Here is a 22,973-nt window from a genome sequence, read left to right on the forward strand (position 1 = left end):
GTGATGTAAACAGGATGTTCGTGATGACTTACCTGATACAATCAGAGTGACTTTATTACTTGGAATTGTATTTTGAATTAATATGTCATGTTTGTGTTGACCAATACACTGGTATTCACCACTATAGCTTGGTGTTAGAGGTTGCGATGTGAAACGTTTAGACAGAGAGTATCTGACAAGTTCTTGACCATCCTTGTAGATAGTGTACTGCCAATCAGCTTTCTCTCCTTCCCTCATGTCACATATGAATGTAACAGACTCTGCAGTAAATACATGCCAGTTGGGTTCAAAGGTCAGCACAGCATCTGTTCTCCCAACACAAACACATACAGCACTGTACAATTAGAAACAACTAAGTAGTGTAAATAGCTTTGTTTGGAGCAATATGTGATTTGACAGTTATAAGTTGTGCAGAAACAAAGTGAAAATGATGTGAATGGAAAAGTGTCGAGGTAGAAAGAGAAATGATAGGTGGAGATTCATCTTGAGTGAATGAAGATAGAATAGAGAAAAGTCTGTCATCACCTTGAGTGTGTCCATGGTAGAGGAGTGGACTCAGCCCTAAAATAAACATGGATACATCATCAGACATCAAACTGTCAACATGACAATCAACAAAGGCAAAGCAGAGCATGGTGCAGGTTGGAGACCACATTACATTAATATGTGGGACTGGTGGTAGACCTGACAACCAAAATCCACAAAAACCTTCCAACTATGTCATTTAGTGTCTCATCTGACAAATTGTAAGGCTGAAAAAGTAGGAGACATTAATGTTGTATGTATATTAAACGCATATGCTCATATTTTTGTACAGAGGAAAACCGAGTCAGAGCGAGCCCGTTACACTTTCAAACACACACACACGCACACGCACACGCACGTGCACACGCGCACACACACACATACGCACACACGCACGCACGCACGCACGCACGCACGCACGCACACACACACACACACACACACACACACACACACACACACGCGCGCGCGCGCCAATAGGCCAGGCGAGGCCATGCAGCAGCCGAGCTTAGTATGCCTAGTAGATCCGACCCTGAGACACACACACACACACACACACACACACACACACCCACACACACACACACACACACACACACACACACACACACACACACACACACACACACACACACACACACACACACACACACACACAGACACACACACACACACACACACACACACACACACACACACACACACACACCCACACACACACACACACACACACACACACACACACACACACACACAGACACACACACACACACACACACACACACACACACACACACACACACACACACACACAGTCCTGGGAGAGAAAAGCACAGCTGAATCGCATTGAGAACATAGACATTTACATACTTGGCGACAATAAATTCAATTCAAATTTGACTGGGTGGTTAATAACACATTTTCCTCGGGTGTGAAAACTCAAAACACATTTATTTTTGGTTTCCAGGGACTTTAGAGTATAAAGATCAATACAATCAGAATGACTGGCAGATGATAGACAGATAGACCACATTCTATAGATAGGTGATTTGTTTGATGACTTACCTAGTGATATAGTGACTTTATTGCTCTCTTTTGTATTTGTATTTTCATGTTTGTGTTGACCAATACACTGGTATTCACCACTGTAGCTTGGTGGAGGTTGAGATGAGAAACGTTTAGACAGAGAATATCTGACAAATTCTTGACCATCCTTGTAGATAGTGTACCACCAGTCAGCCTCCTCTCCTTCCTTCATGTCACATATGAATGTACATGTAACAAGCTCTCCAGGAAGTAAACTGGACCATATTGGTTCAACGGTCAGCACAGCATCTGTTCTCCCAACACAAACACATACAGCACTATACAATTAGAAAAATAAATAAATACTGAAAATAGCTTTGTTTTGTCATAAGTTGTGCACAAACATAGTGAAATGTGAATGGAAAAGTGTCGAGGTAGAAAGAGAAATGATAGGTGGAGATTCATCTTGAGTGAATGAAGATAGAATAGAGAAAAGTGTGTCATCACCTTGAGTGTGTCCATGGTAGAGGAGTGTACTCAGCACTAAAATAAACATCATCAGACATCAAACTGTCAACATGACAATCAACAAAACAGAGCATGGTGCAGGTTGGAGACCAGACCACATTGCATTAATATGTGGGACTGGTACGTAGCAATAGTACAGTATAGCATAGTACCCCTACCCCCCCCCCCCCCCCCCCCCCCCCACACACACACACACACACACACACACACACACACACACACACACACACACACACACACACACACACACACACGTACACATAGCTGCATCTAGACCCGTTTCTGTAAAGCAGCTGGCACTCGCACCTGAAAACCCACCAATAATGGAACATAACACTTGTGACATCACTCACGCAGCCAGGCTACTGTACTTACTGTACAGCAGCATCACTCACTCAGCCAGGCTACTGTACTTACTGTACAGCAGCATCACTCACTCAGCCAGGCTACTGTACTTACTGTACAACAGCATCACTCACTCAGCCAGGCTACTGTACTTACTGTACAACAGCATCACTCACTCAGCCAGGCTACTGTACTTACTGTACAACAGCATCATTCACTCAGCCAGGCTACTGTACTTACTGTACAGCAGCATCACTCACCCACAGCTCAGAATCTTGAGCCCAATATGTAAATTCATATGTTTTAACCTGCACCAGAGTGCACCACACTCTTTGTTTCATCATTATATTGAAACATCTTGATTACACACACAAGATTCACACTTACAGCGACAAAGATATTAGACAAAGCACTGATGCTCTAGACTAGACTAGAGCAGTGATTCCCAAACTGTGGGCGACGGCCCACTACTGGGCCGTGGAGGTAATGCAGGTGGGCCACGAGTGGTCTGCCAACACTCCCGATTTTTGCGGGCAATCAAGTGGCTGTAGCAGGGTCATTTTTAAACTAATCCTGTTATCAGAAGGAACTAGAAGACCGAATACATCCATTGGTACCAAGCAGAATATGCTAGCTTGTCTGGAAGGGGGCTAAATAACGCTCCAAACATACTGTAGGTTAAATTTTGGTGAGGGAAAACTATTTCAAAGTGTCCCTTGACTTCTCAGCTCAATTTATCTGAATGAAAATTAGTTCAATGGGTACCCACAAGTCTCCCCTTTACAGATAAGGTAGCATTTTTTACAGCCTAGCAATAATAGCTTGTGGATTGTTGTTTCTTGTTGTTGCTCATCACATTTTGTCTCAACAAATGTGTTATGCATGCAAATACTTCTGATTAGTACGGAGGGAGAAATTGTTGGCTATCTGCTTTTGGGTATTTTTCAGAAATGTTTTTGTATGTGGATGGATTATTAATTTCCCTTATGCCCCAGTTCACATGCTCTGAAATAAAAAATATATAATATAAAAAACACATAGGGAAATACATCATCTTAGTCTCGTGTGTTGATCAGAGTTGTGATTAAAGGGTTGGGTGTGCCCCGGAAGATTTTCACATTTCAAAATGGGTCGTGGCATTCTTAAGTTTGGATACTCCTGCTCTAGAACAGTGGTTCTCTTCTTAAGTTTGAGTACTCCTGCTCTAGAACAGTGGTTCATTCTTAAGTTTGAGTCCTCCTGCTCTAGAACAGTGGTTCTCATCCTTAAGTTTGGGTACTCCTGCTCTAGAACAGTGGGTCATTCTTAAGTTTGGATACTCCTGCTCTAGAACAGTGGTTTATTCTTAAGTTTGGATACTCCTGCTCTAGAACAGTGGTTCATTCTTAAGTTTGGGTACTCCTGCTCTAGAACAGTGGTTCATCCTTAAGTTTGGATACTCCTGCTCTAGAACAGTGGTTCATTCTTAAGTTTGGGTACTCCTGCTCTAGAACAGTGGTTCATTCTTAAGTTTGGATACTCCTGCTCTAGAACAGTGGTTCATTCTTAAGTTTGAGTACTCCTGCTCTAGAACAGTGGTTCATTCTTAAGTTTGGGTATTCCTGCTCTAGAACAGTGGTTAATTCTTAAGTTTGAGTACTCCTGCTCTAGAGCAGTGGTTCTGCTCTAGAACAGTGGTTCTGCTCTAGAACAGTGGTTCTCAAACTTTTTTGGCTTCACAGTATACACCCTTTCCCTCATTTCTGAATCCAAGTACCCCATTTACCCAACTACAACATTTTGCTTAGAAAACAGCAAGATAAAATATAGCATAATGATGCAGTGAATGAATAACTCCCCTTTTGAGGAAAATAACAAGTAAGAAATTGAGTGAAAGAGTTGCAATTAGTGCCCCCTGAGCAGTGTGGGTTACTTTTCAAATGTATATTCCACTACAGAATACTGAATACATGCCCTAAAACATAATTTGTAATATGTATTGTATTCCATTTTGAAATACTTCAAAATCGTCTCGCTGAGCCCATTTGTCTGCGTCACTCTGAATGTAATTAACACTTGCTTAGTTATAACGACCTTGTAACTGTCTTCAAAGGAAATGCCATGCAAGTAAACACAAATGTGATATGTTTTGTCCTGCAACTGATACTGTTTAAAGACATTTTTATATCCACTTTACTATTGGTACCGTTATGTCCCCCCCTCCCTTTTTTTTTAATATCTACTTTGTTATCTTTCTCATTTCCCTGAACCTCAGTGTGCTAACAGCTGTGAATTTAGCTTGAAGTTTGATATTCATCAGCAAGCTGCTTTTCTTTTCTTTTTTTTTAATAAGAGAAAGGAAGATGGAGCCAATGTGTCACAATCTTGACTAAGTCAAAACCACCGCATGGTCATATATATGGACAGTATGAAAAATCTCTAATTTGTCTATATATAAAGGTGGTTTATTTTTAACTGTCCATATTGCACTTTTATAGACTTTAATATTCCTCACTAACATTCACAGTTAGTAGTTTGGAGTTTTATATTCACTATAGTGACTAGCTGACGTAGATCTTAACATCCGTAGCTCTGTGATAGCATCTTCATTCTCAGATTAGGTGTTTTCCTACAGATGAAGATGAACCAATCTGTCACAATCTTAATCAAGTAAAAAAAACTGTTTATGATGCAGCCGCCTCACCCAATTTCACAATCATTAATTTTCTAAAAGAGACATTTACTTATGTTAAAATCCCCTCATGCACGCCTCAGTGTAGTAGGCCTACATAATGTAGGGATTTGAACACAGAGGAGAATGTTACACTATATAATAAATATCATCATAATGTATTTCTCGGCCTTGCCAGCGATCTGAAAAGAGGTAAGATTGTCAAAACTTGTGTCATATCTTTGGAAATTGATTATTTTATGTTCTTGTCTGTGCTTGTGTCTTGTTGTTTATTTTAAATGCTGCCATTTTGGCCAGGTCTTGCTCGATAAAGAGATCATTGACTCAAGTGACTCCCTGGTGAAATAAAGGTAACAAAATTTAAATTATGTAATTAAGTGTTGAAGAGATTTCATGTGAATTACAGGCACTAAAATAGGTGACATCTTATCTCTCAGAAAGGCAGTTCTGAGCTGGATAATTCTATATCCTTCCAATAATTAATGCAAGTATGTAAACACAAAAGTTGTATGTGTTGTCCTGCAACTGATACGGTTTAAAGAAACATTTAATCCACCAGAGTACAGCAGCAGGGTTGTCGGAAGGCAGGTACACTGCAAAAGTATTTCAAGTATTATATATTTTTTCAGAAAATAACTGTATTCAGAATACCACCTATTTAAACAATATAAACTGAAATGGAATAGTTACTCATATTTTGTATTTTAAATACTGTATTCTGAATACATGTAATGGTAAAGGTAAAGTCCCAACGATTGTCACACACCTGAGTGTGCGAAATTTGTTCTCCGCATTTGACCCATCCCCTGGGGGAGCGGTGAGCAGCAGCAGCAGTGCCGCGCTCGGGAATCATTTGGTGATCTAATCCCCCAATTCTGACCCTTTTGATGCTGAGTGCCAAGCAGGGAGGCAATGGGTCCCATTTTTATAGTCTTTTGTATGACTCGGCCGGGGATCGAACTCACAACCTCCCAGTCTCAGGGCGGACACTCAAACCACAAGGCCACTGAGCTGTATTCTGTTACTTCCCAACCCTGCTCCTGAGCAAATTTATTTTAACATTTCATTTATTTTCATGATTTATTCTTACATTTTTGCATTTCCCCCTTTCTCTCAAGTACCACCAAGTAGCCCATGGGATACGCGCACCCCAGTTCAGGAACCACTGCTCATAGATCAGGGGTGCCCACACTTTTTCAGCTTGGGAGCTACTTTTAAAATGACCAAGTCAAAGTGATCTACCAAACATATTTATTTATATATATATACACTGAGTATACAGTGGAAAACAGTGGAACAGTGGAAAAACAGTGGAAAAACAGTGGAAACAGTGGAAAAACAGTGGAAAAACAGTGGAAACAGTGGAAAAACAGCGGAAACAGTGGAAAAACTGTAACATTTTTTTTTTTTTTTTTTTTTTCCCTCAATGCCATGCGATCGACCACACTACCTTCGCGATCGACGTATTGGGCACCCCTGCCATAGATCATCAGAACAGTTCTTTTCACCACAACATTGTACCATTGGAACACAGAAAGTCAGTGTTGTACTCACAGAATGACACGAGCACACAGGTGCGCCCCATCCTCACATCCAGCTCAGCTCCACTCTGTCTCTCTGCTTCTGACCAACTGTTCCACTTCCTGTACAGAGTGAGCTTAAACCCTCTGTGCAGGAAGAGAGAGAGAGAGAGAGCTGTGGTGAGAAATAAATGACACGTCATGCCAGTGTGTTTCTTCAACTATGTTTTTAGACCCGGGGTGGCCAAACTACGACCCGGGGGCCTACTGCGGCCTGCTGCCCGTTTTCAAGTGGCCCATGAATTTACATATATATACACAGTGGAATCTGCTTATAGTGATCATGGTTATAGTGATCAACCGCTTATAGTGATCAAAAAGCTTGCTCCTGAATTATTCCTACACACATGCTGTTTAAATAATTCGCTTATAGTGATCAATACTCCGCTTACAGTGATCATTTTGGGCCTTGTCCCACCCAGAGATGGGCGAAAATACATCAAAAAGTATTTTGATACAAATTACAAATAGTTGCTCAAAAAATTTATCACAATACAAATACAAAATACTGGTCTGAAAAATGTATTTGAAATACAAATACGTATTTTGTATTTTGAAAATACATGAAAATACATTTTATAAAAACTGATAAAGAACTGCAACAATTAGTCAATTCATCGATTCATTGCCAAATATTACATTAATTTCCTATTTTGATTACCTATTTAACAAATTTACCACGAGAGGAAGGGGTTGGGGCCCCATTTACCACTGGTACAGGGTTGTGGCACGAGGCGAAGCCGAGTGCTATAAACCCTGTACCAGTGGTAAATGGGGCCACAACCCCCGACCTCGAGTGGTAAATTTGTTTTCTACAACAGCTACCAAATAATATAAAAAATACACAATTGTAACATCCAATTCATTTATTTACAATCATTACTGGTTTCAGAATACATTTATCCTTCCGCCACAGAATATAGTTCCATACACAAGATCAATGATTGCACTAAACATTTAGTTGCCTTTGAGCCAAAAAACAACTAACCTATTCCTTAACGGGATTCACAGTTATTGATACATTGCCTGTAAAAGTACAGTTATTTAAACAGTTATCTAAAGCAGCCCGTTTTGGTGGTGGTGTGTTGATATCTGGTGACGGCAGAGGGCGTTTGTTTGTTTGACAGCCCCAGGTTCGGGGTCCGGGCGCTAGTCCGACCTCCCGCTAGTCCGACCTCCCGCTAGTCCGAACTCGTGACAACTCAAGCTCAGCCAGTTCTCTCTCCCCAATTTCACCATGTCGTTCTTTGTTCACTTCACCTTCATCTTCATCTAACCACTGCTCAAAACTCAATCCACCCAGTAAATCAAACGTTACTACGAAATCGGACATTTCCTTGTTAGAGATCGGCCATTTCCTTGTTAGAGATTTGTCGACTGACAGGCTAACAGTGGGCGGAGTCAGCACAGGGAGCGGAGTCAGCATCAGGGAGCGGAGTGATACTGCGGTTGGAGCCGAACTGTAGATTGTTGGCCTATTTACCACTGTTGCTAGCCAATCAGAATCCAGTATTCACTCATGCTGTTGTAGAATAATCATTTTGAGCCATTTATTTAAGGAAAAACATCCTAATTCTCTGATTCCAGCTTCTCAAATGTAAAGTTTTCTGGTTTCTTTAGATGGAAAATCATCTCTTTAGTCCTCTGTGGCAGTATTCTCCTTTGTGTACCCTCTAACACACTACAGTTCTTCCATTTCAGTTGTTTTTCAGCACAACTTATTTCTCCTCCACTTCAGCTGTTAATTGCCTTCTGTGAGGGCTTTTGAGTTACAGGTAGCATTTCTACACGTTACAGTAACCTCACGTTTTGGAGCTTTGACCATGTTTAGCCATAGATATGAGATCTGTTATGAATGTTATGTTATGATAGTAGGTCCCCTATAAACAACTTCACATCCACCATGTCAGTAAATTGTCACATATAGCCTAGTCTTTATTTAACACGCTGCATACATAGAAATACAACAACATTATTTATTCCACCACAAAAGGTTACTTTTCAGGAACATGTTACCATGGTGCCGCAGTATGGCATTCATGGTGAGGGGAACTTAATCCTGTGGCTAATGTATGGAAACAGGGAGGTTGTCAGCTCTGTAACAGCATATTTATTTCTCCATTTTGTAGAGCTGAGTTGGGCAAGGAGGTGTTTTTTTATATTAGTTGTGTCTCTCTAATATGATGGTTTGTATGCAAACAGTTTGATTTGCAGATAGGGCAGTGTTTGTCTTAGCATGATGCAATAGGCTTATCTAACCATCACATTTAGTACTCTGGGGGAATTTCCACAAACACGAGGCTTCAGTACTAGTTTCCCACCCTACTCTGCCTCTGATTTGTGGTTGAGATTGTTCTGAGGGTAAGCCAATCAGAGGCGGAGTAGAAGTGACATGTCACAGTGCGTTTTTTTTATGCCACAGTTTAAACCTGTGTCAATGTTTAAAATGTGTCCAATTGAGAATACAATGAAATAAAAATTTATTTTATGTATTTAAAATACACAAAATACAAGGTCTGAAAGTATTTTGATACAAATTACATCTTATTTTTCTCGGTCCAGCCAAATACAAATGACAAAATACACAAATGTATTTCAAATACGTTACAAACTGCCAAAAATGAGCCAACGACATACAGCAGCGATACGCGGTGCATGTCTGTCTGTATATGGAGAGATCAGTGCATCTCTGTCTGTGGAGAGATGGTGTCTGTCTACGTGGGAACGTTGTGTTTGCTGGAGGCCTAACTTACTGTATGGATTTTTAAAGTCAATAACATTCCTTTACTTTATATGTGTTGTATTCATGTAATACATATACACATGTCAATTAGATGGTACTCTGCATTTGAAATAAAAAAAAATAAAAAAATCGGTTATAATGATCCGCTTATAGTGATAAATTTGACCTGCCCCAAGGTGATCAGTCAGTTTAAAATTAGAAAAAGTTAAAAAGTTCACTGTACAGGCTACGGTGAGTCCGTATATGGAGTCAACAGCGAGTAGCTTGTGTTTTTCCTCTAAAAGGGGGTGGGACCATTGCCGATCGAACGTATGCATAAATAAGTGATATCATCATTGATGATGTCATCATTGTTGTCACTCGAGCAAATGTGATGTCATTAGTGAGTGATGTCATCAGTGTTGATGTCACCAGTGATGTCACTCAAGGAATTGTGATGTCACCAGTGATGTCACTCGAGCAATGACTGTTGACAGTCATGTCAATAGTGACATCATCAACAGTGTTGGGCAAGTTACTTTCAAAATGTAATATACTACATATTACTAGTTACTTTCATTTGAAAGTAATAAGTTACTTTACAACATTACTTTCTGTGTAGAGTAACTCATTACTTATTACACTACTTTTGCATTACTTTCACCAAAATAACAGCAGCAGCAGAATGACATTGCCACCCCGGAACCATCCCGAAAAATAATTTCAACCACCTTGAAATCAGTGTAAACAGTCCAAAATTCTAAATGTTATTATTTTCCTTTGTTATTGTCATGTATAGTGGTTATTTGCATAAAAACACACAGTTTGATTAGGAAATTATTGTATCTTTTTGAAATGTGTGCTTTGATTTAATCACATGTAACTCAATTTGTAACTTGACAAAGTAACTGGTATAATATTACTGAAATCCTATAAGTAATAAGTTATATTACTGAGTTACTGCTAAAAGTAATATATTACATGTAATATGTTACTTTTGTAATGAGTTACCCCCAACACTGATCATCAATGACATCATCGGTGACATCATCAGTGCCCGCGTGGGTGCATTTTTTATTTGTTGTTGTACCAGATTAATTCCAGACCCCTGAAAAGTGTTCTGGCAAATTGAGATATTGCTGTATTTATGTACCCTGGAGAATGTAGGCTATTAACTGTATGTAGCAGGGTAAAGATTGCAGCCAAGTGTCTCACCACTGGGGACAGTCAAGGGTCCAGGCGACGCCCAAACTTTTACGTAAGGAAGAGGAGGGAGTAGTTTCTTTCCAAGATGGCGGCGACCATAGACAACAGCAATGCCGTACAGGCGACAAAGAAAAAGCACCTCGGGATCCCCGAAGCAACATTTGTGGTGCGTAAACCATGACATTCCATACAGTATGTTCTGTCCGTCAGGTTCAGAGGCAGACAACACATACACGCGTTCCTATCTTGTGTGCGGGCGTGTCTTGCTTGCTACCAGCTAGCTAGCCTAGCACGTTAGCTAAAACAGCCAACGCTGCTGGGCGGCGACTCACGTCCATGTAGGGAAATAACTGCTTGAAAGCAGCTTGCCTCTGTGTGTGCAATGCTAGCTTGTTCTTGCTGTCACGTAGCGTAATTGCCTAGCAGAAGCTGACCACCGTTTCCTCTTCCCATTTAAGCTAAGCTACACGTTAGCCAGTCAACTTGCAAGTTGTTGTTTTTTTAGTCTTGCATGGAATCCTAACTCGCTGTTAACTCATTTACCATAACAGTGTAGCTAATCTCCTAACTAGCTAGCATATTAATTATTAGCCAATATTTCAGTGCAAGACCTAGCCCAACTCATTATAAGAACTTCAATAAATACTGGTTGAATTTTGTCCCCAAAGGAACGAACGCTTGTAGCTAAATTCGGTAACGTTGGCAGACGGAGCAGTTGGCTTGTCATCAGGGAAACTGTCAGGAACACTATGAACCCATTGTCATGTAATCAACAAATGCTAGGTGTCCATTGTGGCACTGCAGGGCTGACGATGTGTTTGTTGGCTCGTTACTGTGCTGGCTGACAGGAGGATGTGGAGTCGTTTATGAAGCAGCCAGGCAATGAGACAGCAGATGCAGTCCTGAGGAAGCTGGATGAGCAGTACCAGAAATACAAATACATGGAGCTCAACCTGTCTCAGAAGAAACTCAGGTAACACTGATCGGAAGCACTGTATTCAGCAAGCACAGTCTCGGTGGCGGTGCCACTGACGACATTTTGACCTATTTCCACACTATATACTTTAGGGATGGGCAAGAGTACTCGTTAATAACTTTACTATTCGAGTAACGTTTCTACCATTCGGGTACTCACACTTTAACAATGCAGAGGGGAAATCCCTGGTGCACACGACACGAGACAGACGCACGCTTCTCCATAACGCCCGCTTGATCAAACTAATTCAAAACTTAGCACTAGTTTACTCCTTGACTCCACTGACATTTCCAATAAGCAACAACACATATGGAGAACGATTCACTTTTTGGCGATCACTTTTTGGCAGAACCCCGGACGTAATCAGTGGATTTACACAACTACAACAGTGACCAGATCTTCTCTTGTTCCACAACACTATTGTCTGCTTGAACAAAGTGCTAACCAGCTGATTTAAGAGGTTACGGAGCCAGGCTAACGGCTTCTAAGCTAACATCAGATCACCATATCACTGTCCGTTCGCTTATTTCCCCCCACAAAAAGCGCTCCAGGCAACATGTTTTCCCATGCAAAGTCATAGTAATAAATTCCATAGTAATAGATATTCTTACAGGCATATATAGCCTACGAAATTAACTGTTTACCATAGCCAAACGTTTGCTCCACTTTAAGTGTTTCCACACGGACCTTTTATTTATTCCCCGTACCCCGTTACTCGTTCATAATAGAAGGAGAGTACTAACTCGATTATTGAAATGACTTAAAATGCCCATCCCTAATACACTTACACAACGTTACAAGGACAATAAGATCTGGCTAACGGTGTGAAAGGACGGTGTGAGACGTGCTAATGGACACTAGTCTTTATATACCACTCTTATAATATGTATTTAAGCTTTATATGCTGAAGCAGCAGACATGGGAAGGAACCAGCCTCAGAGAAAACTTAGCCGCAATCAGCTTAATTCTTTGCTAATGATAGAGCTTTTTATTATTTCTGATAGAGTGGATAATGCAAGATACATTTCTTTTTTGAGTCTAGCTCATCCTTGGTGCACACACACACACACACACACACACACACACACACACACACTCGCTTTCTTTTTATGACTAAAACCCTCTCCTTTCTCTTGGTTTGTAGGTTGAAAAACCAGATCCCACAAATCAAACAGACGCTAGAAATCCTACGACACATGCAGAAGAAAAGGGTAAACCAGGGACAGGTTTGGAAAACCTGGAAAAGGGGATTTGTGTGTGTGTGTGTGTGTGTGTGCGTGCGTGTGTAAACGTGAAGGCCTGGAAAAGGATGCACATAGAGTATATCCCACAATGTTTTTGAAATGTTATGAAAATCTGTAGTTAATTGCTTCTAAAACAACCCACAAGTTAATCTTGGCTTCTGGTGAAAGAAACAACAACAAACAAACATGCATCTTTTGAAAGAATAATAACCAAATAGCAAATTGTCTGATGGCTGTTCTAGCAAAGAAAATAAAAAAGAAAGGGAGGGGGGAGGCTGGACATTCAAATTAGCTATTGAACAATTTTTTTTTTTTTAATACAAAGGGTGACATTTATTTGGCACGTTATTAGTGTTGTGTGCCATTGGATTTCACAGAAGAGTCCAGAAATTCTGAATTGGAGCCATGCAGAACTGCAGTGTAGTGGATGATGCAGTGATGTGGATATAGTGATGATGCAGTGATGTGGATGGGGGGTTCGACTCGTTTTACTAACTCGAGTTTGTATGAGTGACTCACTAAAGAGAGTCGGGTTTTCGAGTCACCTGAGTCAGTTACCCTCAGAACCTGGGGAATCGCCCCCCCCCCCTCCCCCGCCCACAGCAGCACACCAGAGACGTCCGACTCTGCTATTCTGCTGGGTAACTTTCGGCTTAGCCCTCGAGTTGAGCTGAGTCTGCTAACTTGAACGGGCTAAAATAATTTAAATGGTAAATGGCCTGCATTTATATAGCGCTTTTATCCAAAGCGCTTTACAATCAGTAGGTACATTCACCCAATCACACACCGATGGCGGGAGGCTACCCACGCAGGGTGCTGGCACACCATCGGGAGCAATTTGGGGTTCAGTATCTTGCCCAAGGACACTTCGACATGCAGACTAGAGGAGGCGGGAATCGAACCACCGACCTCTTTTATCCAAAGCGATTAATGGACGACCCGCTCTACCTCCTGAGCTACAGCCGCTTGATCATGTGGCACTTCTAGATTTTCTAAATGTTATTGGACCAAATGGATCAAATTCTGATAGTGAAACGGGTCATTTTGTGGGGGCTGTGTTGTGATTAGTGATGCTCAAAAGCATGTGTCCAGCTCAGCTCAGCAGCTGACCCCAGACCAGCAGTCATACTCGCACCCGCTGAACCCACGACTTCCACCCACTCAGGCAGAGCCATGTTGTCAGCTCAGCTCTACTCGAGCTGACTCGTTTCACTATTGTGGTTTTAAACTATGTTGTCATTTAGGAGTTCATCTCCAAAAGGCAGCGGTTGCAACTCGCAGGCATTTTTTTATTTCATGATTAAATAATTACCATTGCTAGATGAACCTGATGTATATTGTGAATACATTCTAACATGAGGGGAGCAAACAAACCAACCCCGAGGTAGGCACATTTTTGGTATAAAATTATTTTATTGTTAACATCACTGTAGGAAATAAAATAAAATATTTTGCGGGGCAGATTTTGCCCCCACGGTCTAAAAAATGACAGCATTTACACAAGTATTTACTGCATAAAGTTGCTAAAGCGTAGTGTCGACAACAGCACTGTTTGTGTGAGTGTGTTCTTCATCATCTTCTTCAGACAACCAGCTTGCAGGTGCTGAGTGTGTATTAGAGATGGAAATTAAATGAATTGAACGAAAAGAAAAATATAGAAATCTTGGGGGCAATTTTTGCCCAATGATCATGGCTTTTAGGGGCATTCTGAGATTTCTTGGGGGCATTTTTGCCCTTGCCCCTGGCTAAATTCCTGTACTGGTTAACATTCATGGTTGGTTACTGACTGTGGCATGGAATTTGTGAGTGAGCGAGACGAGTGCTAGCCTGTGCAGACGGGTTGAGTCAGCTCCAGCTCAGGGCACCCTGGTGACAGAAGAGTAGAGCGAGCAGGGAGCTCCGAGAGCGAGGCGAGTAGTACTAGCGAGGGGACTCAAGGCAGCCCCAGGCAGTGAGGGGCTGCGGCCTCTGCTACGCTGGGCTCTGCTCCGCTCGCCCCTCAGCTCAGGGCAGGGAGGGGATTTTGCCTCCGGGAGAGCGAGTACTGAGTTGAAACAAGCGCCAAAGTGGTTGTTTGCTCACAGGGCTAATACAGCAATTAACTTGATACAGGGGGCGAGTCGAGTCAGACAATAGTCCTGAGTCAGTAAAAAGAGTCTCGAGCTTCGAACAATTCGTTCAAACCCGCCCATCACTACTGCAGTGACTCTGCTTTGTTCTCTCCATCACCTTCTTCTACCTCGTCCCTCATTCATCACTACCTCTTCTTCACTCTAAATAAATTATATATATATATGTATATATATATATATATATATATATATATATAATATATATATATCCTGTCTGTATACAATGCCTTATTTGCATATTTAAACGTACAATTTCAGAAGACTTGTAATAGAAAAAAAAGTCTTAATGACAGTAATCAACTGGGGAAGTTGCATGGTGATGTGTATATATATATATATATATATATATAAATATATATATATACTGTATATATATATACACATATATATAATTTTACAACACATCTTAAGTTGAAGCTTGAATGCAATTGATGCCTTTTGACTTTCCATGTTTTTCTTATGCTTTTTATTGCTTTTTATTCTCCCCAGGAAACCACAGACCCCATGCAAACACACTTCCTATTGGCTGACAATGTTTACTGCAAAGCCTCAGTGCCGCCCACTGACAAAGTCTGCCTATGGCTAGGGGTAAGTAGCAGCTTAGAGCCCGCCTCCAATAGTACATAGAAACATGACCACATTGTCATTTTCCTGTACAATAGATCACAATGATATTATTCCTTATTCATGTATCAGTTATCTAAAATCAGTTTACAAAGTGCTTCACAACACCGCATAAAAACATGAATAGTAACTTGTCTAAGATGGAGAAAGTAATACCAAAACTTAGTATTTAGTACTTAGTTTAGCTTCTAATGAAAAGAAACATGTAGTTCCATCAGATCCTGTGTTTGGTAAATGCTCATATCATCGGCTGCTCCCCAGCATCACTTTGTCATATCTTGGCTGTATAGGTTACGTTAGATTTGAAGACATGGGCCTGTTTTAGACTAGTTTTTGGTCTGTTTTAATTATCATATTCTAATCTGATCTGATCTTTATCAGAATCAGAATCAGAAAGACTTTAATGATCCCCGGGGGGAAATTGGGACAAGTTACAGCTGCTCGCACTCAGGCATGAATATCCACATAACACACATAGCATAACACAGTATCTCCCTAAACGTAAACAGTCAATACAATAAAGTAAAATGCAGTAAAATGCAATAGAGTAAACTAAAATAAAGTAGAATAAAGTAGAATGTACAGTACGTGTCAAATTGCAGTTATTGCACACTGGAATTAATTTCAGTCAACTTGCACATTACATGTGGCTCAGCTAAGGCACAGTTAACCTATCGGCTGACTCAGTCTCAGGGAGACCGAGTGTCTCCGAGGTGCTCTTCTAAGTGAGGCGTTAAAGAGTCCAATGGCCACAGGCAGGAATGATTTCCTGTGCCTCTCTGTGTTGCATCTGGGTGGGATCAGCCTCTCACTGAACGTGCTCCTGTGTTTGACCAGCACGCCGTGGAGTGGGTGAGAGTCATTGTTCATGATGGAGCGTTACTCTAAGATACTTTTTAAAGCAGATACTAGGGAACTTTCATTTTGTGTTGATTTTAGCGGCCCTTGTGGGCAAAAGCGATAGTGTTCTCACGGAACGAAGATTGCATGTCCTGAACACAGTCTCTCCTCCCACTGAACACAGTCTCCTCCCACTGTCTCCACCGGGCTGTCCGGGCCACGACAGGCCACGTACGGCGTCTCCAAGTTAGAGAGCCTCCCCTGCTGTTTTATTTACTGCATAAGGTTCATGTTATTGGTTCATTCACCGGCCGGAACAGGAAGTCCCACTGTCTCGACCCGTGCACAGACATTTAGAAAAACGATATAGAAATCGCCGATCTCCTCACCTCCTCTGATGTCATTTGCTGATGTAGGTAAGATGTGAGGCATCAGTATTACATTTAGACGGTTTCATAACCAGTTAAAAGTTCCTCGGAGCTTGCTTTAAAATCCCTTACGCTAGGTTTTTAACACTCTCACTCACACAGCGATAGGCTTTCTCCATACCCAATCACAAGCGTCAATTCGTTAAATTAAATCCCTATTTGTCTTTTGAACTTATCTATTTATTTGTGGCGTGAGGCAATTGGTAAATGGTAAACGGACTGTATTTATAGAGCGCATTTTATATAGTCTATCGACTACCCAATACCTCACATTCACCCATTCACACTCACATTGACCCACCGACGGGTCTGTAGCCATGCACGGTGCCAACTGCTCATCAGGAGCAGTTAGGGGTTCAGTGTCTTGCTCAAGGACACTTCGACACACTACTAGAGCTGTGTGAATAAAATCGATACGGCAATATATCGCGATACTTTTTTCCACAATACTGTTATCGATTCAGAAAAATATCGTGATATATCGCCATATCGATTTTTTTGCACAGCCGTGTGTTCAGTGACATAATAAGAATACTTTTTATTTCAGTGCGTTCATTAAGACACTCAACAGTAGTTTTGACTCAATTTGTCCACTAAGTTATCAATATAAAGTGATGTACATATTGTTACACTACCTGGGTGGTACACAGCGTGTTGTATTTTTAGCTCTATTTTTAAATTTTCAGTCAATTATGTAGAGTACTGCAATATATCGCAATATGTATTGTATCGCAATGTATCATGATACAATCGTATCGCAACCCATGTATCGTGATACGTATCGCATCGTGAGGTCCTTGTCAATACCCAGCCCTACACACTACCGGGAGGAGCCGGCCTCGAACCGGGAACCACAACCACAACAGCTCTACCTCCTGAGCTAATTTCGCCCAATTGAGAGAGAGTAGCATAGGGTTAGGACGGTCGGTACGTTCTGATTTGAATTTCACTCGAAAAGCAAACGCAATAGGAATGAAGTAACCGAAATGTACAGGATAGGACCGAAAATAAGTGGCTATTCATGACCTCATCTTAAACAAGCATACCAACTCATTTTCTATTCTTTACACAAACAGACTTGTTTAAAGGTCCCAATTCGTGCAGCTGTAACCTCTTAAATACGTGTGTCTCTGGTCCATAAAACATGATTCTGGATTAATTTGTCGAAAATATAGCAACCCTGTTCGTTCTGACGGAGTTCTCACTTCCTCATCTCGTCGCTTCCCAGGAATGGTCTGTTTCTATAATATATTCAGAACTAACAGTTCCCATTGGCCGCTGGGGGAGAGCCCACCCCAGGCTCCCAGCGGCCAATCAGATTAGCGTCCGTGGACCAGCACGCTAGGTTGTGTCCACAACTAACGTTAGCAACGAGCTATCGCTAACTTAACGGTTGCTGCGCTAAACAGGACATCTCAAAATGCCTAGACTTACCGAATGCACCTCCGCAGTTGCTGGATCACGTACAGTTGGCGTGCTCCAGCTAGAAGTGTTAATTTTGTGGCTAAACCTTGATTGTACTGCCCCAGATTGTTGAAACATTCTGGGCTGAAATGGTTAGCACAGACCAACAGGTCATGATGAATCTCGCGCTGAAACAGCTTGCTATGGCAAAGAATAGACAAAATGGCGCAGGTAGGTTGTGTGAGAGAGACCGCGCGCAGTATGCTTAAGGAGCCGTGTGACGTAACACGAAACCGTCTGGGAGAACAGAGTGTAAGGGGCGTGGCTTGAAGGAGACAGCAGGAGAGAGCTCGATAGGGACAAATCCAACTCTGGCAGTTCTGAGGTTCTGAGCACTCATTACAGGGAGGGATGACAACAGCATATATGCATTTAGAAGTAAAAACAGCTTTTGCACGGAATGGGACCTTTAAATAAATATCTTCCTCTCGTTTGCTCTCTTTCACCCCCTCAAAGGCGAATGTCATGTTAGAGTACGACATTGACGAAGCCCAGGCACTCCTAGAGAAGAACCTCTCCACAGCCACTCGTAATCTGGAGTCACTGGAGGAGGACCTGGACTTCCTGCGGGACCAGTTCACCACCACCGAAGTCAGTATCCTTTTGCCCAGATGCACAAACTGCCCAGTTTTCAGGTGACAACTGGCCCAGAGGTGCCACCAAGTTCTGTGACTCGGTTGATGTGGTTTCATCACTTCTCTTGCACTTGTCGTACGTTAACTCTTTTTCATGTTATTTCATCTTTTAGTGCGCTGGTTCTCAACCTTTTTTGCAGTCAATATTTTCCATGTCCAGCATCATGCTGTAAAAAACACAAACCTTTTATATATTATAGTTACAACACATGTATTTGCAAATGCAATTCAAAGTATATAGAGTGGAGCACACCCAAAAAGTTTGAAGAGGTGCAGACTAATGAAAATTCAAAGTAACATAAAGAAAAGACGTCGCACACTCAAAATCTCCTCTGCTGTGTTTTAATGGTTACACCAACATGTTTCTGCGAAAGTGCCTTCGTCAGGGTGCAGTACAACATAAGGAGGTGTGACCCTTTTTATAGGGCACACCTTCTCCAATCAGTTGCAGGTGAGACAATTACAAAAAAGGGTTAAAACATATACAAATACAATAAGGTACAGATTTTCATTTCCAACAAACAATCCAATGATCTGTTTTAGGAAAAAGCATTTTACAATTACAATACACAATCATTAATATTTCTTTAAATGTGATGCCAAACAAGGCATCTATTTAGGCAACAAAGTTGGCAAATTTGCAAATGCAAGAAAAAGAAAAGAAAGGTTGCAACTTAAGTTCAAACTGAGATATTTATTTCAACTTCTTCATGTTTAATCTGCTGCTACATCTGTTTAGATTGACAGCCAGTGATGTCTGTCTGGCAAATTCATATAGATATATATGTTGTTGTTTTTTTAATCATAACATTCCATGCACCTGTCTGGTTGACAAACAATGTTTTAGCAGCTATATTAATTTGGTCGGTATTGAATTAAGAGCCAACTGTGTTTTGTTGTGGTGGTGGTGTTTGTTGTTGTTGTTGTTTGTGTGTGTGTTTACATTTCCTCTGCATTTTTTAAGCAAGGCTGCTCCATCACAGTGAGAGAAAATGTTACAAGTTGAAATGGTATAATTGATCCAGATTTCCCTCTTAATCATAAGTAAGTTTAGTCTTAAAAGTTTACAGTTGTATTTATTGATGCTCATTATTACCCCTGCAATAGAAGTGCAAACTAAAATGACCTCCCAAGCTCCAATATGACATAAAATCTGAAGTGGAAAGACTGTTTTTATTATGACCTTTAGACCAGTGGTTCTCAACTGGTGTAGCCTCAGGACCCACTATTTTCCTTGTCATGAAGTCGCGACCCAAATTTCAGATTTTTTTTAAACCACTCAAATTTATTGCACAAAAAATAGCACATTAATTTAATACACAATGCCTTCATGCACTGTTATAAACCTCAAATGAACAAAAAAGTGCAACAGAAGTGCAACTAGGGCTAAAAACCAATTTAAATAAGGCAGACTTGAATTACAGGCCTATATGTTTTTAAATTTAAACAAGTCAAACTGGCCATGCTCAGAAAGTCTTATTTGAACTGTATGAAATATGAAATGAAAGGCAGACTTGAATTACATGCCTATATGTTTTTAAACAAGTTAATAATAATAATAATAATAATAATAATAATAATAATAATAAAACAAGTTAACCTGGTCATGCTAATCCAGTTTCAATAGTCTGAATTTAACTAATATGAAATAAAAAGGCAGACTTTTCTTGAATCACAGGCAGGCTATATGCTTTTTAGTTAAACTGGTCATAACTTTTTATTAAACTGGGGCCATGCTAATCCAGTTTCAATCATCTGAATTGAACTAAAATTAAATATGAAATGAAAAGGCAGAGCATATGCTTCAGCTTGTTAAACAAGTAAAACTGGTCAGGCTAATCCAGTTTCAATAATCTGAATTTGACTCAAATGAAATATGATTTTTTTTTTTTTTTTTTGCCAATGTCCGCGACCCAATCAAAACGGCCCCGCGACCCACCAGTTGAGAAACGCTGCTTTAGACGACTGTCGTCACTCTCCCTCCATTGTTCCTTAATGCGTTGCCCCTCTCAGACATGGCGCGGGTCTACAACTGGGACGTGAAGAGAAGGAGCAAAGACAACCTCCTCAAATCAGCCGACAAGTCTTAATATCGATGGAACAGCGCCCCACGGGACAGCACCCCACGGGACAGCACCCCACATCCCCTCCTGCTAAATAGCCCCTTTAGTGACCCCCCCCCCCCCCCCATCATGTACATGTTCACCCCAGAGCTGAGCTGAAGGAAGGCATGTTTGAAATGTTTCCAAAAAAGTTGTGGTGCGCTTGATTGAACTCAACTTATGTTGTTTGGAGTGAAAGTGCAGGTGCCGAACCTCAAGCCGATTTAAATCAAGCGTACCTCACACTTCTTTATTATTTTGAATATGTCTTCTCTTCAGATCCCAAGCTCAATCTTCCACCACTACTTTTTTTCTGTTGATTTGTTACTTTTTCAAGTATTTTTTTCAAGTAAAATCTAACAAAAAAACAAAAGGCAATGAGGCAGTTTTTGTATTCTTTTTAGTGATTAAGTATATTCATTTAATTTTTGGAGGATCATCAGTGAGGTTTCTCTCGCGTTGTCTTTCTTCAGCATGTCATTCTCCCCACTTACTGACCTGGCACTTGTGTGTTTTTTTTCTCTGACTATGATCTCATTGGCCGCTGTTGGTTAGGTTGAGGTACTTGGTAGAATCGGGCTTGTAGGATGAGGAAGATTTCAGCGCTTTAGAGTAACACGATTTTTTGGGACCGTTTCGCCTCATGGTGCCCCCGTTTTCACTTCTATCAAAACACCACAGTTCACAGGAGATCAGAAGGATCTATGTTCCTGTTCTGTTAGTTCTGCTCCTGGTCAGCACCTCCTCCTTCGTCCATCTCTTCCTCTCTTCTCCTGTTTGCCGCTGGTCTGTCTGTATTTATTTGTCTCTAACTGTACTACCCATTAAACAATGAATGAAGTAAAAGATGAAAATTTGGGCAAAGAGATAAGACCGTGACCCTGGTGATCTGTGTGTGCTTCATTGTGCCGATGAGAAGCTGTAGACCTCTCCGGTTTAGGGTCAAATACCTTTCAGTCCAGGATGTGTTTTTTCTTTATAATCCAAATGGGAGTACCGCAGGGATGATGTCTTTTTGTAGGCTTAACTAGAAATTGCCACCATGTTGGTTCTTATGGGGAAAAGGCTGTGGGAGTTCAGTTTAATGCATGAAATAAGTAACCTGACGCTGCCAGATGGATGAGTTCGTTCACATTTATTGTGAATTTGTGGAACAATGCCGCCCCCATCTGGCGGAGTCAGGATATGAAATAAGGTCTGGTTACCAAAAGTTTGTGGGAGTGGTAATTTGTGTTCAGCAGGATAATCTTCACAAACGACCACTTTCGTGACTTTAAACATTTTCTGAAAATTGCATAAAAAAAAACATGCATTTATGCTTCAAAAGTCATTAAAAGTCCATGTTTGTGAAGATCCAAAATGTGCACTCCCATAAGCTTTTACCCAACTTTTATTTCATGCATTTAACCAAAATCCCCATACTAAAACCCCATAGCCCTTTACCCTTACGAACTGAAGTGCTACTTCCAGATTCATTCCTGCAGTACTCTATGCTTGCGGCATCTGACATGACCATAGTAGTCATATGCAATCTATTGTGTCATAATTGAGAATGGATGCTCTATAATCTAATGAAATGCAGTTTCTGTTTATAATAAACTGTTAAATCTGTATAGTAGAGTTTCAGTTGATAGAAGTAAAAGCTTTGCAAATCCCCACTGTCTGTGTTCATCCCTCCAGTTCTGGCTCCTGCCCCTCCCCCCTTTCAATTGTCTAACTCTATACCTGACCATTTTCCCCTCGTATCTTTAACTCTGCCCTCAAACTGCTGGACAGATTAGCCAAAGCAAGCAACAAGAAAAACAGACAAATGAGTATCTATTCTAGACTTAAGTTTGTGCTTTCAGACAGTAACTATAAGAATATCAGTTGGGTTGAGTTACTTCTATTCATACCTAACTGGGGAAAAACGTGGGTCGTGAGGC

The 22,973-nt window shown here is 40.9% G+C and overlaps 1 protein-coding gene across 1 annotated transcript; it reads left to right on the forward strand.

Moving 5' to 3' along the window:
- The first annotated feature begins 10,669 nt into the window (after nucleotides 1-10,669).
- Nucleotides 10,670-22,702, forward strand: vbp1 (von Hippel-Lindau binding protein 1). Its single transcript, XM_083640457.1, has 6 exons — nucleotides 10,670-10,769; nucleotides 11,452-11,576; nucleotides 12,724-12,790; nucleotides 15,445-15,543; nucleotides 18,768-18,906; nucleotides 20,960-22,702. Exons 1-6 carry the CDS (start codon nucleotides 10,689-10,691, stop codon nucleotides 21,034-21,036), a joined length of 588 nt encoding a protein of 195 aa, XP_083496583.1. The 5' UTR covers nucleotides 10,670-10,688; the 3' UTR covers nucleotides 21,037-22,702.
- The last annotated feature ends 271 nt before the right edge of the window (nucleotides 22,703-22,973 follow it).

The sequence above is a fragment of the Poromitra crassiceps genome (assembly GCF_964638095.1).
Source record: "Poromitra crassiceps genome assembly, chromosome: 7".
Classification (NCBI taxonomy): domain Eukaryota; kingdom Metazoa; phylum Chordata; class Actinopteri; order Beryciformes; family Melamphaidae; genus Poromitra; species Poromitra crassiceps.